This window comes from Thalassophryne amazonica, chromosome 10 (assembly GCF_902500255.1).
Source record: "Thalassophryne amazonica chromosome 10, fThaAma1.1, whole genome shotgun sequence".
Taxonomy (NCBI): domain Eukaryota; kingdom Metazoa; phylum Chordata; class Actinopteri; order Batrachoidiformes; family Batrachoididae; genus Thalassophryne; species Thalassophryne amazonica.
This window is the reverse complement of record NC_047112.1, coordinates 91015689-91031768: the sequence shown is the minus strand read 5'-3', so window position 1 is coordinate 91031768 and position 16080 is coordinate 91015689. Positions and strand designations below refer to the sequence as shown.

At 44.1% G+C, this 16080-nt stretch overlaps 1 protein-coding gene across 1 annotated transcript in view; it reads left to right on the top strand.

The window, feature by feature from the left end:
- Nucleotides 1-1613: 1613 nt before the first annotated feature.
- Nucleotides 1614-16080, top strand: part of srd5a3 (steroid 5 alpha-reductase 3) — a 22769-nt gene continuing 8302 nt past the window's right edge. The window contains exons 1-4 of the mRNA XM_034180503.1: nucleotides 1614-1853; nucleotides 1935-2086; nucleotides 10487-10672; nucleotides 10746-10871. Coding sequence (XP_034036394.1) covers nucleotides 1630-1853; nucleotides 1935-2086; nucleotides 10487-10672; nucleotides 10746-10871 — 688 coding nt within the window. The 5' untranslated portion in view covers nucleotides 1614-1629. The remainder of the gene's footprint in view (nucleotides 1854-1934; nucleotides 2087-10486; nucleotides 10673-10745; nucleotides 10872-16080) is intronic.

The window sequence follows — 16080 nt, the reverse complement described above, 5'->3', positions numbered from 1 at the left end:
TTTTGCCACTTCTCTTCTCGCCTTACGCCGCATCTCCTTGTACTCCTGTCTACTTTCTTCATCTCTCCGACTATCCCAAAACTTTTTCGCCAACTTCTTTCTCCTTATGCTTTCCTGACCTCTTCATTCCACCACCAAGTCTCCTTGTCTTCCTTCCACTGTCCAGATGTCATACCCAGTACTGCCCTAGCTGTCTCCCTCACCACATCTGCAGTACTTTTCCAGTTGTCCAAAACTGCTTCCTCTCCAACTAGTGCTTCTCTCACCTGCTCGCTAAATTTCACACAACAGTCTTCCTCCTTCAGCTTCCACCATCTGATCCTTTGTTGAGCTCTCACTCTCTTCTTCTTCTTTACCTCTAAATTCATCCTACAAACAACCATCCTATGATGTCTAGTGACACTCTCTCCTGCTACCACCTTACAGTCTGTGATTTCTTTTAGCTTGCATCTCCTATAAAGAATGTAGTCCACCTGTGTGCACCTTCCTCCACTCTTATAAGTTACCCTGTGCTCCTCCCTTTTCTTAAAGTAGGTACTCACCACAGCCATTTCCATCCTTTTTGCAAAATCAACTACCATCTGTCCTTCCCCATTCCTATCCTTGATACCATATCTACCCATTACTTCCTCATCACCTCTGTTCCCTTCACCAACATGCCCATTGAAGTCTGCTCCTATCACCACTCTTTCATGCTTGGGCACACTCTCCACCACCTCATCTAACACACTCCAGAAATCTTCTTTCTCCTTCATCTCACAACCTACCTGTGGGGCATATGCACTGATGATATTCATCATCACCCCTTCAATTTCCAACTTCACACTCATCACCCTGTCAGACACTCGCTTAACCTCCAACACACTTTTAACATACTCTTCCTTTAAAATGACCCCAACACCATTTATCTTCCTATCCTCACCATGGTGCAACAACTTGTACCCACTGCCGATGCTCCTGCTCTTACTTCCCTTCCACTTGGTCTCTTGCACACACAATATGTCTACCTTTCTCCTCTCCATCATATCAGCCAGCTCGCTCCCTTTACCAGTCATACTACCAACATTCAAAGTCCCCACTCTCATTTCCACCCTTCTAGTTTTCTTCTTCTCCCGCTGTTCATGGCAACGTTTTCCTTTTCTTCTTTGTCGTCTTCGCCCAGCAGTAGCTCAATTTCCACCGGCACCCTGTTGGGCAATAGCACCGGTGGCGGACGCTGTTAACCTGGGCCGCGACCGATCCGGTATGGGAATTCGATTCTGAGTCTGCATAGTTGGGTTGGCTTGTTTTACGCCGGATGCCCTTCCTGATGCAACCCTCCTCATTTATCCGGGCTTGGGACCGGCACTCAGAATGTACTGGCTGCACACCCCATGTGGCTGAGTTTTCAAGCCCCATATTGTTTTGTTCTCTAAATTCAAATGTCAGGATAAATATTATTCTCTGAATGTTAAATCCCTCCATAAATTGCAGGTAATTAGCACAGGTAATTAGATAAAGTAAAACATAAAATTATTGCCCTGACTGGGCTTTTGCGGTTGATTCGGCGCTACCCGGAACCTTTGAGACGGGTTTGTAGTTCCCTTACGGTCACTTTTCTGTGTTACACAAAACAAAGTACAATTGAAGATGTATTTGAGCGGTTTTAAGACGAACTATGTCAACATTTTTTGGAGTTCTTTGTCTTTAAGTTTCTTGTTAGCGTTTTTTGCTCATAAAGTCTTAGTAAATCTACCGAGGAAATTTGAAACGTGTTTTATTTTTGTGTTATTTCAGGATCTTATCCGGTACGGAAAAACCAAACAAAACTTCAAACGAGCCGACTGGCTCCGTGTCTTTGATGTTCCGAAAAGGTAAAACGTGTTAGTTTTAACGATATATAGACGGATTTGTCGATACTACGGAGTTTACTGATTTATTTCTGCCCCCCCAAGGTGGTTTTGGCATTTCTATGTCGTCTCTGTTGGATGGAACGGTTTTCTGCTGATCTCATACCTTAACTTCATATTTCTGAGTCAGTCCCTTCCTTTATGGTTGACTACAACATTAGACCGTTTTACTGGAGTACCAAGCTCTGACAGTCAAGGTAGGACCCAGTCATTCTACTTTAAATTCAAATATTGTGACAAAAAAAAGTTTAAGCTACCTCTTACAGTCATATATGGATGGAGTTTGATGTTCATCATCATCAAACACAATTCTTAGACAGCATGTCGATATTTTACAGCTATAATTTAAGATTGATACGGTTTGTTTTTAGATTTCTGTGATGCTCAGTCCAAATTTGAGCCCCTCCTTGCTTTAAACCTCTACAGCCTTTAAAATTTCACCAAACTGAAACAATTTAGTTTCTACCTAAATCCATGCATTATAACATAGATCTGTTTTTGTAGCATGGCAAAATTGCAGCTCATTTTAATGAAGAGAACATACAGGGTTCACCACCTGCAGAGGGGGACCATGGGGGTCGGGTGCAGAGAGGATTGGGTGGCGGTCGAGGGCGGGTGGCCCAGCGGCCCGGTCCATGCTCACAGCCCCTGGCTGTTGGGACGTGGAATGTCACCTCGCTAGGGGGGAAGGAGCCTGAGCTTGTGCGGGAGGTTGAGAGATACCGACTAGAGATAGTCGGGCTCACCTCCACGCACAGCTTGGGCTCTGGTACCCAACTCCTGGAGAGGGGCTGGACGCTTCATTTTTCTGGCATCGCCCACGGGGAGAGGCGGAGAGCTGGGGTCGCATTGCTTATTGCTCCCCAGCTCAGTCGCCAATTGTTGGAGTTCACTCTGGTGAACGAGAGGGTCGCGTCCCTACGCCTTCGGGTCGGGGATAGGTCTCTCACCGTTGTCTCAGCCTACGGGCCGAGCAACAGTGCAGAGTACCCGACCTTCCTGGAGTCCCTGGGAGGGGTACTAGATAGAGCTCCGACTGGGGACTCCATTGTTCTCCTGGGGGATTTCAACGCCCACGTGGGCGGCGACAGTGAGACCTGGAGGGGTGTGATCGGGAAGCACGGCCTCCCCGATCTGAACCTGAGTGGTGTTCAGTTGTTGGACTTCTGTGCTAGTCACAGTTTGTCCATCATGAACACCATGTTCGAGCACAAGGGTGTCCATAAGTGCACGTGGCACCAGGACACCCTGAGCTGGAGGTCGATGATCGACTTTGTAGTCGTATCATCTGACCTACGGCCACGTGTCTCGGACACTCGAGTGAAGAGAGGGGCAGAGCTGTCGACTGATCACCACCTGGTGGTGAGTTGGATCCGCTGGGAGGGTAGGAAGCCGGTCAGACCTGGCAGGCCCAAACGTATTGTGAGGGTCTGCTGGGAATGACTGGCGGAACCCTCTGTCAGCGATGTCTTCAACTCCCACCTCCGGGAGAGCTTCTCCCAGATCCCGGGGGAGGTTGGAGACATGGAGTCCGAGTGGACCATGTTCTCCACCTCCATTGTCGATGCGGCTGCTCGTAGCTGTGGTCGCAAGGTCTCTGGTGCCTGTCGCGGCGGCAATCCCCAAACCCAGTGGTGGACACCGGAAGTAAGGGACGCCGCCGTCAAGCTGAAGAAGGAGTCCTACTTATCTTTGTTGGTAGGTGGGACCCCAGAGGCAGCTGACATGTACCAGCAGGCCAAGCGTGCCACAGCCCGTGCGGTCGCAGAGGCAAAAACTCGGGTCTGGGAGGAGTTCGGGGAGGCTATGGAGGAGGACTATCGGTCGGCCTCGAAGAGATTCTGGCAAACCGTCCGACGCCTCAGGAGGCGGAAGCAGCTCTCCACCAGCACTGTTTACGGTGCGGATGGGGAGCTGTTGACCTTGACTGGGGATGTTGTCGGGCGGTGGAAGGAGTACTTCGAGGATCTCCTCAATCCCATCGTCACGTCTTCCGAAGAGGAAGCAGAGACTGGGGACTCGGAGGCGGACTCATCCATTACCCAGGCCGAAGTCACCGAGGTGGTTAGAAAGCTCCTCGGTGGCAAGGCTCCTGGGGTGGATGAAATCTGTCCGGAGTACCTTAAGTCTCTGGATGTTGTGGGGCTGTCTTGGCTGACACGCCTCTGCAACATCGCGTGGCGATCGGGGACAGTGCCTTTGGATTGTCAGACCGGGACGGTGGTCCCTCTGTTTAAGAAGGGGGACCGGAGGGTGTGTTCCAACTATAGGGGGATCACACTCCTCAGCCTCCCCGGTAAGGTCTATTCCAGAGCACTGGAGAGGAGAATTCGACCGATGTGACAACTTCATCAGGTAGTCCATTCCACCATGGTATGTCCTGATTAATGAAGGAAAACAGCCTTTTGTTAGTATTTGTAGTGCTCCTTTTTAAGCGTAGAGAGTATGCCCTCTGGTCTTCATATCCCTCATCACTTCTAGTATGCACAGTGTAGTGTCATATAGTCCCTGCACATATTTATATTTTATATTATTTATAGCCCCCCCCACAGTCTCCTGTATAGTAGAGAGAGTAGTTGTAGGGCTTTCAGTCTTTCTTCATATGGCAGGTCACATAGTCCCGGCACTGTCTTAGTTGCTCATCTTTGGACACTTTCCACTAGATCTGCTAGTTTCCATGTGCATGGTGACCAAATCCATGCCACGTACTCAATGTGTGTTTGTATCAATGACTTATATGGGATGTTGAAAACTTCTTTGTCCATATATTCAAAGGATCTCCACATAAGACCTGCCATTTGGTTTGCTTTGGAGACAATGGATGTAATGTGACTCTCAAATGTCAAGCTTTGATCAACAATGATCCCTAGGTCTTTTTTGTTGTTGTATAAATTCAAGAAGGGCTTTTTTTGCAGACTGATCCAACGTGTCATATTTATAATCAGGATGTTTTGTGCCAGTCCTTATTACTGTGCATTTATCACGGTGGAAACTTAGTTGCCAGTTGTCTGCCCAGTTTCGCAGCTTATTAAGGTCTTCTTGGAGTATTCTGCGGTCCCTGGTTTTACACACAGTATAGTTTTGTGTCCTAACCCAAACTTGACCTCAATAGCCCAAATAATCCAGATCTGTAAGAGATACATGAAGACAAAGAATAAGTGAAACAAGAAGTGTTGCTTGATATGAAGTCAAAGTCAACTTTATTTTCAAATATGCTATACATGCTCGACATACAGCACAGATGAAATTTCAGTCCTCTCAGACCCACGGTGCAGAGTATAGAATAAAAACTACTACTAAGCTAAGTAAAAAATTTACCTTAAATATTACTGATTTACAAAGTAAAAATAATGTAAAACAGTATAAACAGTGTAGGTTTTGTAAGTAGAACATTATGATGCTGTTGTGCAAATGGCAAAAGTGTACCATTGTAAACAGTATGACATTAAATACGATAGTGCAGTGGATAACAGTGTAATACAGTATAACAGTATAATACAGTGATGCAAGTGGCAGTATGCTGATGACAGTGCAATGACTGTATACTAATGTACCCGTATCAGTACAGGCGGTCCTGATGTGGATGCAATAGTGCAATGGGGAGGATAAAGTGAGGTGTGCGTGGGCATGCAGGGTCAATGGTGGGGGGTCACGGGGGTGGAGAGTGGGGGCAGAGAAGGGAGGGAGTTGAGCATCCTGACTGCCTGGTGGAAGAAACTGTCTTTGAGCCTGCTGGCATTGGCCAGGAAACTCTGCGGTCTCCACCCCGACGGCAGAAAGGTAAAAAGACTGTGAGTTGGGTGGGTGGGGTCACCTGCGATCCTGGTGGCTTTGCAGGTGAGGCGGGTGTGGTAGATGTCCAGCAGAGAGGGGAGAGGGACACCGATGAAGGGAGTTAAAAAAAATTGAACTCTGTCTCCCGCATGACAGAGGGGATACTTACTAGGGTGCATCGCTTTTCCTCTTTGTCCAGTTAAACTGAGTCAGACTGAGGAACGCAATACCGATTCTGGTGGTGACAAAAAGTTGGAGACCTCTGTGACTCACAAAATGAGTGGGGAGAGGAAGAAAACAGCTCTGAGTGAGAGCAACAGGTAATCAGGATTTTTTTAACACCTACTCAGACCATTCACTGTTTCGCAGTTGTGAATCTCGCATCATCTCACGGTCTGTGACTCATGCAGGAGGTCAGTATCAGCAGAGTTCAGGCTCAGGCCACAATGTAAACACACCTCGTGAAGTATGAACAACAAGACAACATCTGGGCACAGCAGAAGTCCATCACAGGTGCTAACCCTCCTCTAGATAACCCTCTCAACTTGGGAGAACATGTCATCATCATAATCGGCTGTGAACTCGCTGGATCAACGCCATCCACATTCTTGCTAGCCATTGTTTACGTGTGCTGTGCGAACTCTGCTGGTGCTGTGGTGCATTCTGGTAAGCACAGGGGGTGTTTTGGAGGTTTGCTACTGTGTCTGGTTCAGTAGAGGTGTGATCGCGGAGTGCGCATCGGTCAGAATGCAAGGATGAAGCTGGATTAATCTTGACTGTATTTATTGTAGCTTGTTACAGGATATATGCATGTGTAGGTGTGTGGTTCTGTAAACAAAGAAATAAACAGAATATTAGAAATATAAATTACAATCTGTAAATAAATGATATAACATCACAAAACGTTCTAATGGTAATGCAAGAATATAATAATAAAACTCTAAACCAATAATAATAATGTTCAGGCACTTTACGGCCACTAGAAAAGGGGGTAAGCCTCAAAGCCTCCACTACTAATGGGCTATTAGCTAATAATAAAACAAACAACACTCATATACATCCCAAAACACTCATAAACGTATATACACTCAACAAAAATATAAACGCAACACTTTTGATTTTGCTCCCATTTTGTATGAGATGAACTCAAAGATCTAAAACGTTTTCCACATACACAATATCACCATTTCCCTCAAATATTGTTCACAACCCAGTCTAAATCTGTGATAGTGAGCACTTCTCCTTTGCTGAGATAATCCATCCCACCTCACAGGTTTGCCATATCAAGATGCTGATTAGACACCATGATTAGTGCACAGGTGTGCCTTAGACTGTCCACAATAAAAGGCCACTCTGAAAGGTGCAGTTTTATCACACAGCGCAATGCCACAGATGTCGCAAGATTTGAGGGAGCGTGCAATTGGCATGCTGACAGCAGGAATGTCAACCAGAGCTGTTGCTTGTGTATTGAATGTTCATGTCTCTACCATAAGCCTTCTCCAAAGGCGTTTCAGAGAATTTGGCTGTACATCCAACCAGCCTCACAACCGCAGACCACGTGTAACCACACCAGCCCAGGACCTCCACATCCAGCATGTTCACCTCCAAGATCGTCTGAGACCAGCCACTCAGACAGCTGCTGGAACAATCGGTTTGCATTACCAAAGAATTTCTGCACAAACTGTCAGAAACCGTCTCAGGGAAGCTCATCTGCATGCTCGTCGTCCTCATCGGGGTCTCAACCTGACTCCAGTTCGTTGTCGTAACCGACTTGAGTGGGCAAATGCTCACATTCGCTGGCATTTGGCACGTTGCAGAGGTGTTCTCTTCACGGATGATGCGAAGGAGATGTGTTGCACTGCATGAGGCAAATGGTGGTCACACCAGATACTGACTGGTATCCCCCCCCAATAAAACAAAACTGCACCTTTCAGAGTGGCCTTTTATTGTGGGCAGTCTAAGGCACACCTGTGCACTAATCATGGTGTCTAATCAGCATCTTGGTATGGCACACCTGTGAGGTGGGATGGATTATCTCAGCAAAGGAGAAGTGCTCACTACCACAGATTTCGACTGGTTTGTGAACAATATTTGAGGGAAATGGTGATATTGTGTATGTGGAAAAAGTTTTAGATCTTTGAGTTCATCTCATACAAAATGGGAGCAAAATCAAAAGTGTTGCGTTTATATTTTTGTTGAGTATAATTACTACTTCTATACATAAATCAACCTTAAACGTCAGAAACCCCCAAAACTATGTCTAAATAATATTAAAAGGCACATGGAGAAAACGGAGAATAGCTTAGCATTAGCGCTAAAGCTATCATAGGTAAACACACAGATTACACATCCCAGAATGACCTAAACCGTTCACATAGCACACTGAACTCAACAATGACACCCATAAAGACACCCACCTATCTCAAGGACGCACACAATAACACACAACTTATTGCTGAGGGGACATGCAACCACCTCTGATGCACAGATAACACTGAATAACTCCGTGCACTGTTTTCCCTTCTTAAAACGGCCTCGCCACCTAGTGGTCAGACTAAGTACTGTATCCGAATATAATTACAATGCAGTCCTGCCTTCATAACAGGGGGATTATGGGAAACGTTAAAGTACTGAATTCACTGACTGACACACAGAGGCGAGAGAGTCAGAAGAAACAGCTCAAAAATTCAATGGAAGACGCTACTGATATGATTTGCAGTTGCATGATTGATATTCCAGAAATCAAGTTGCTGACAGCAGGTTAATTCACAGTTTCAGTCAGGTTAAATATCAGCGATAATGATGACAATGCTATCTGATTAATTTTAGTTGAGAAAAATGTTTATTCTAGTGATGACTATTAATGAGGAAATATGGCTGTTGTGCTACACTGGATTATTGGATGCATTAACCACACTTTCACAAAATGGCAGAAGAAGCCCTTAGGAAAACTGTGAAGCAGGAGAGGATTCTGGCAAAGAGCACTTTCACAAGGCAAGCCAACTGTGTAAGCAGAGGAGCACAGAGTATGGGTTTAAATCAAACTAAGGGAGGAGTTCAAAAAGCTCACATTGGAGGCAAGAAATGTCACCGACGTGAATGAAGATTACAGACTTGGCTTTCTGGCAGACATGGAAGCCAGTGCACCTGGTGTGGAGGAACCATTACTTAGTCAGCAACAGGAAGCTGACCTGGAAAAAGCAAGTGATGAAAGTGAAATAAAATTAATTGAAGTCAAATCATACAAACCAACCTCTGGTCCCGATATGGTCAAGATGAGTTGAAGACAGCAATTCAGGAAGCAGAGAGAGCTTGTGAGAAAGTTGCACATCTGTATCTGTGGTGAATGGTGATGGCTGTGAAGTGCAATTAGGTTTCATGAAGAAGATGGTCAAACAAGTTACTCAAAGCCTAATATTGTGGGAGCTGTGGATTCCAGCTGCAGAGAAAGGTGATCTTGAAGGCAGAGTGAAGGATCTGAGAGCATTAAGTAATCAGCTTGAATAAAGGAGAGCAGAGTTTGTTTTCCACAAAGTGTTGAAGAGGAGGGAAAAGGGAAATGTGTTACTCCTAAGGAAGCAGCAGTGGCAGATTTAGCCTCACCAGCAATATCTACCACTCCCATTGTGAGAATCAAACCAATAAGACTGCCCAGATTTCATGGTTTTACTACCACAACTGCAATAACAAACTGCAGGAAAGATCTGCCTGGATTGATTTTAACCTAATGGATTGAAGGAGTTGCCAATACAGCTACAGCCAATGCAGGCGAGATGATTAGGTTATTGATTGATCAAGGATCAGACAAACTAAATCACCCGCAAGGCTGCCACCAGATTAAAGCTGAGGAGTGAAAGAATCATGCTGGTTGTCCAGGGAGTTTGGAGAATGTCAGTGAAAGTCAGAAGCAGGAGATATCTTCTGAGGGCATGGATCAGTTCATCTAGAGGTACAGAAATGGGCTCAAGAACATGTTTGTTATAGCCTAAATGAAATGGCTCATTTGCATAGAGTCATCAAGTCTGAGCAGTTCATAAAGTTCTTTCCAGACACAAAACTTAAAAGATCTAAGAAGACCAGAAAACTGAGCTTCTCATCAGCCCCCGTGAAGGCAAACTCACCCCCCAAAGAGTAAAAGCTGTGATGTGAGTGACCTTGTCTTGTGGGACAGCCTGTTGGGGAAACACCGTGGCTGGAGCTCACCCAGATTTATTCGAGGAAGTGGAAGTCACAGCGCACAAGTCACAAACACATTTTGCGTGCTCCATGAGAAAAGCAGTCCTGAAATAGGAAGAGGTCCAGGCCAAAACCAAGAGCACAGTTGCTGAGTTTTTGCAGAGTTGCAGAGTTTTTGGACTGGTGGAAATAGGACAGCACTCAAGCAGCATGTTGAGGATGCCGACTTGGCAACTGTCAGCCTGGAGGAAACGAGGTGACTCTGGTTGAGGAGAAAGAGCTTGAAATTATTAAGCAAGGCCTTACCTTTGTACAGGCAGATGCTTACAGCAATTCACCACACTGGGACACACTGGGTAGAGAACTTGGATCATGTACCCAAGGTCTCTACCTAATAACAGGACTGAAGTGGAAGCCACCTTCCAGGGGACAGAGAAAAACTCAGGACAGAACACCCCTAATGGTACTTGGGATTTAATCACTATTTTGGTAAGAGGGCACACAGTGAGAATAAGGGGGCACATCACCTCTGTAAATCAGTAAAAACCTTGGTCACGTATACGAGTTGCTGGTAAAATGGGTATATAATAAGACATCTTTAATACAATGTTTTCCATTTTAGTATTTGATGTTGACCGTGCCTGCAGGTCCACAACTGTCAGTTGTCCTGGTGCTGCTGCTGCTGTGGACCCACTCACTCAGGAGGCTGCTGGAGTGCCTGTTTATCAGTGTGTTCTCTGATGGATCCATTCACGTGGTCCAGTACGTGTTTGGGCTGGGGTATTACATCATCGTGGGGTTGACTGTACTCTGCCATGATCGCCTGGGAAAAGGTTTGATTGACAGTTTTCATCTTTATACACTAATAAGTGTTTCTACACGTTATTCACGTTTGGATTTTTTTAGGAATTGACACTGTCCTCTCCCAGCTGAACTGGTTCCATGTCTCTGGCTGTGCACTTTTCATATGGGGCTCATTGTTGCAGCACCAGTCCCTGGTCCTGCTGGCCAGGCTGCGCACTGGTACATCAGGTAAACTTCTGCACTTGTCTGCTTAAAGTAATGTTATTACATGTTTTTGTTTCTATGTAGTGTAGATTTTCTATAGGAATGGCACTGAATCTTTGAAAGGTAGTGCAACATGTTTGCAGAGACGTGCAGTGTGCGCTACATATGTAGTCCATCACAGTAAATGCATGGATGCTTATTCGCCGTCTTTGGATGGATTTCCTTCTTTTTGCAAAATCTCGCCGTCTAAAAGAACTAGCAAAACATAATTTTTTATTTCCTCAAATCCATACATGTCAACCTATACAGATTGTCCGTAAATTATACGGCTTTTTCAGAGTTTCAGAGTCATACGGGCGTATGAATAAAGTCTTAAGCATATTCAGGGTTTGGTCTGCAGCGGCTCTGTAATCAACCGTTTCTGCAGCGCGACTCCACTTTGATGCGTGAGCCATTGAAGCAATGCTTCGAACCACTGGCTCGTGATTCTTTGATTCGCTGCTCTTCAGAAGCGGTAAGTCCGCTTCTTAACTCCTCTCAAAGCCATTAAAATATCGTGAGTCGCTTTTGTGTGGATTAAAGTCACTAAGTGGGACTCTTGTCATGTTGTAGTCAAGAAACGAGAATCGTCCTCCGTTCCGTTGACACAAAATTGCCGCTTTAAATAAAATGACACCTCTTTCCAAACGCTGTAATACAGAAAATAAACTACAATAGACTAAAATGTTTTTTTTTCTTCCCAAAATGAGACGTCCTGTGTTCTTTATGAATTAAACTGATGCTGACATACAGCACAGCCAGCTATAAGAGCTCAGCTCAGAATATATGGAAAGACATTCATGCCAAAATGTCTGAAAGGAAATGCTTTTGACAAAAACTACAGATTTTGTTTATTTCTATTTATATCCAGAGATCAAGGATCCACCATGTAGAGTTTATTATGTCCACATTTTAAGGATCCAGTGACAAATTTCATATTTATTTACTTTAAGACTCAATAAAATGTTGTTCAATTCAATTTCAATTTAATCGGCTTATAAAGCGCCAAATCACAACAAAAGCCATCTCAAGGCACCTCACATAGAACAGTTCAACATAAAAAATGTAAATAAATAAATAAAAATTAAAAAATTAAAATACATAATTAAAAACAGACGTAAAAGAATAAAACAGATAAAAAATAAAAACTATTCGTAAGAAAGAGAATAAAAATAGACTTTAAGGCTTGACTTAAAGTATAGTAGATATTTTAGATTGATATTCATGTTTTGTGCATCCATATTAATTTAGTCAGTGTGATATTCAAATATGATTTTACACAGGAGAGAAACCAGGATGTGGAACATTGGTTGATGAAGAAAATGTGACACTGTAGGTATAGAATGACTGATTAGATGTCATGTCAGTGTTCAGAGCAGACAAATAGGCTGACTGTATATGTATTTACTATAATAGTATGTATATATGGTAATGTCATCTGCGATGGCATACAAAAGTGAATTGATCCTAAGCAGAATCTCATCAGTGTTATGTTGTTATGTATCTTTATCTAGTCTGAAAGCAATTATCTAGTCTGTAGTCTGAAAGCATTGTGAAGTTAACTAGTTCTTTGAATGTTGAGATTTTAATTGCCTAGTCTTTGAGCCCAATCAAAAACAAACTAAATCAGTAAAGTTTTTTTGCATGAGTTAGCTATATTTGTAAACTATTGTGTTGTTATATTCTGTACATACTCCTACAGGATGGTACAACATGTCATACTGCATGAGATCACAAGAGAAATTTAACAGCTGTTTCAAGTCCAAATTTAATCCATATAATGCACCAAAATGCACCACAGGGCACTTAAATTCTTAAAATTTCCTGGGGGGAGGGCAAACCCCTAGACCCCCCCCCTTTTTTTTTCATTCTAAGCATCCATGTAAATGGCATGTTTGCATTTGTTGACGTCACTGTCATGATTGCAAAGGTAGACATTGATTGGAAAACTACAAATTCCACCACACGACAGTAATAAAACACTGTTACCAGTAAAAATCCACACAACATGTGATTGTAATATATTAGATTCACAGAGAGTTCCAAGAGATAACACATTTCACTGAAATTGACACTCTGTCACTACAAGCTCTGCACACCAGAGGTCACCAACGCTACTCCTGCCTTACGTGTTTTCTATGTCTTCCTGCTGAAGCCACAGCTCTTTAGATCATTATAGATACTTTGATTTTAAAAGTAACAAGAATTCACAGTGAGGAAAAAAACCAAAACAAATATAGGCCCATAGATGTCTGTGAAGGGACCATCGCATGGAGAAAATGACCTATTACTTCAGGCACTGAGGGGTCATTAGGTCGTACCACCCTCTGGAAGTATGAATCACTGTGTGACAGACAGTCACGTTTTCCAATTAAAAAAGATTCAATATAAGTGAGTAATATTTCACTGTTCTTTTAGGTAGTAGTGTGCCATCTTATTTTCTTTTTTTTTTTCTTTTTTTTTTTTACATGTACACAGTGAATATGAACTGAAGCTTGACTTTCAAAAATTGTATCACAAATCAAGTTACAATCACAGTATCTGTTAGAAAAATCAGAGTTAGGTATTTTCCCAAAATCATTAAGCCCTTCGTCTGTTCTACACATTATGGCACAAGCTGCTGTGTTGGTAGCAACCAGACGTACGCTTTGGAAATGAAAGATACTAACAAACAAGCTCAATTCAAGCTACATAAAACTTCAACCAAACCTACTTCAAACTCCCCAACATACATGAAATAAGATTATTTCTCGCAAAAATCCTGACACATCCAGAAATTGGCAGGGTGCAGCTGGTGGCAGACAGGTCTGTGGGCTGTTACAAAAGCAAAAGTTAAACACAAATGTAGAGAATGTGATACATACTGTTATAGTTCACAGTGAAATTACAGTCAAGTCCATAAGTATTTGGGCAGTGACACAGGGGAGACTTGGACAATTGTGAAGTTTCCAGTCCACCTAACCTGCATGTCTTTGGATGTGGGAGGAAGCAGGAGCACCCGGATGGAACCCACACAAACACAGGGATAACATGCAAACTCCACACAGAAAGGCCACAGGTGGGAATTGATCCCATGGCCTTCTTGCTAACCACTAATCCATCATGCTGCCTATATATATATATATATATATATATATATATATATATATATATATATATATATATATATATATATATATATATATATATATATATATATATATATATATATATATATATATATATATATATATATATATATATTTTTTTTTTTTTTTTTTCTGTAATTGTTGTATGGCTCTTGCCTCACAATATAAAGCGCCTTGGGGTGACTGTTGTGACTTGGCACTATATAAATAAATAAATAAATTTGATTTGATTTGATATTCCGTTTGTTAGCTTACAAGCTATAGTTACGTTGCACTAGATGAATTGTTTTCAGTTTAGATTGAGTCATTTATTTTCAGTCAGTTTTAGATTGTTTCAGGTAGGTTTTCCTGGAGCTGCACTCACTTTGGTTTTGACTAGGTTGGCTTTGTGTTTTTGTTGTTGTTTTACAACACAGATATTGTTTATTCAAGTATGGCAGTGGTAGGTCTATGACCTATACGGGATCTAGGCGCTCCCGCACTCACGAGCCACCCAGCTGACTGGGTTATAGCAGTGGGTAGATGGGACTCATTAGCCCTGTTAAGGCGGTCCACCTAGGGGAAGGAAAACCCTGATGTTAAACCCCCAGCCTGAGTTACTGCCCCCGTGCCTCCGAGGAAGGTTCTTTAGCCAGAGGCTAGGAGAAGGTCACTCTGATGTAAAACCTACAGCCTGGTGGTCGCCAGAGCCGTCTCAGCTTGTCTGTGCCACTGTGGAGTGCCACCTTGCCTAAAGAGTGGAATTGGTGTGCGCGAGCTGATTCCCACTTTAAGCAACGAGCGCAAGCGGGAAGGAAAGCCCTGCAGCGATGGGAAGAGGCGAAAACAGCAGGTGCATGATGGCACTGGGAGCTGCAGTCTCGATCCTGCATGCAGGCGGCTCAGGAGCTATGGTCGTTTGATTGCTGACCCGAGACAACAGCATCATCCGGCAGGGCCCTGGGTGACCAAGCAGCCCTGTTTAGGGATAGCCCTGCTTGCTCCACATGGAGACAGACCTAGAAAAGGTGGTCTAAACATGGCTTGTCTCACTAGACCCGGTTGGCTCACCTCTGCCAACGGGCATCACTACACGCGGTGCGAAAAGAAAAACAAAGAACCTGAAAATTGCGTGCTGGAATGTACGCACAATGATGGACTCAGACAATAGCGATCGTCCTTGAAGACGCTCAGCCTTAGTCGCCAAAGAGCTAGCAAGGCTTGACATAGACAATGCTGCACTCAGCGAGGTGCGCTTTGCAGCCCAAGTGTCACTCAACGAGGAAGGCACAGGCTACACACTGTTCTGGTCAGGGAAGGCTAAAGAAGATCATCGACTCTCAGGGGTCGGGTTCATGATTAAGAGCGCCATAGCACATGCCAGTTGGACATTCTGACCGACTCATGTCACTCCGGCTCCCCATCAACAACAAGGATTTTGCCACTATTGTTAGTGTGTATGCCCCAACCATGCAGGCTGACATCGGAGTTAAGGAGGTTTTCTATAGCGATCTGCACAACCTTCTACAGCGCGTCAACACCCAGGACAAGCTCCTCATCATGGGAGATTTCAACGCCAGAGTGGGCCGCGACTCTGATGTATGGAAGGACGTGATAAGGAAACATGGCATAGGCAACTGTAACAACAATGGCCGCCTGCTGCTGGAGTTCTGCTCTGCACATAATTTGACGATCACCAACAGCCTGTTCCAACAGAAAGAGAGATTCAAAGCAACCTGGAGACACCCACGCTCCAAACACTGGCACCTTCTGGACTATGTTCTGACGCGACAGCGTGATAGAAGAGACGTACTACATACCAGGGTGATGCCTAGTGCGGATTGCTATACGGATCATCGCTTGGTCCGTTCCAAGATTGCTTTCACTTTCAAGCCCCTCCTAAGAAGAAAGGCCCACAGTTTAAGAAGCTACAAGTCCACAAGCTGCAAGACATAGACACAAAAATGGAGTTCCAGGCCAAACTAGAGGAGAGACTGGGTGGAGAAGAAGGCCTACCTGATGACCCTGAACAACAGTGGATGAGATTAAAGACCATCCTTCAGGAGACGGCAGCAGAAGTAGTGGGC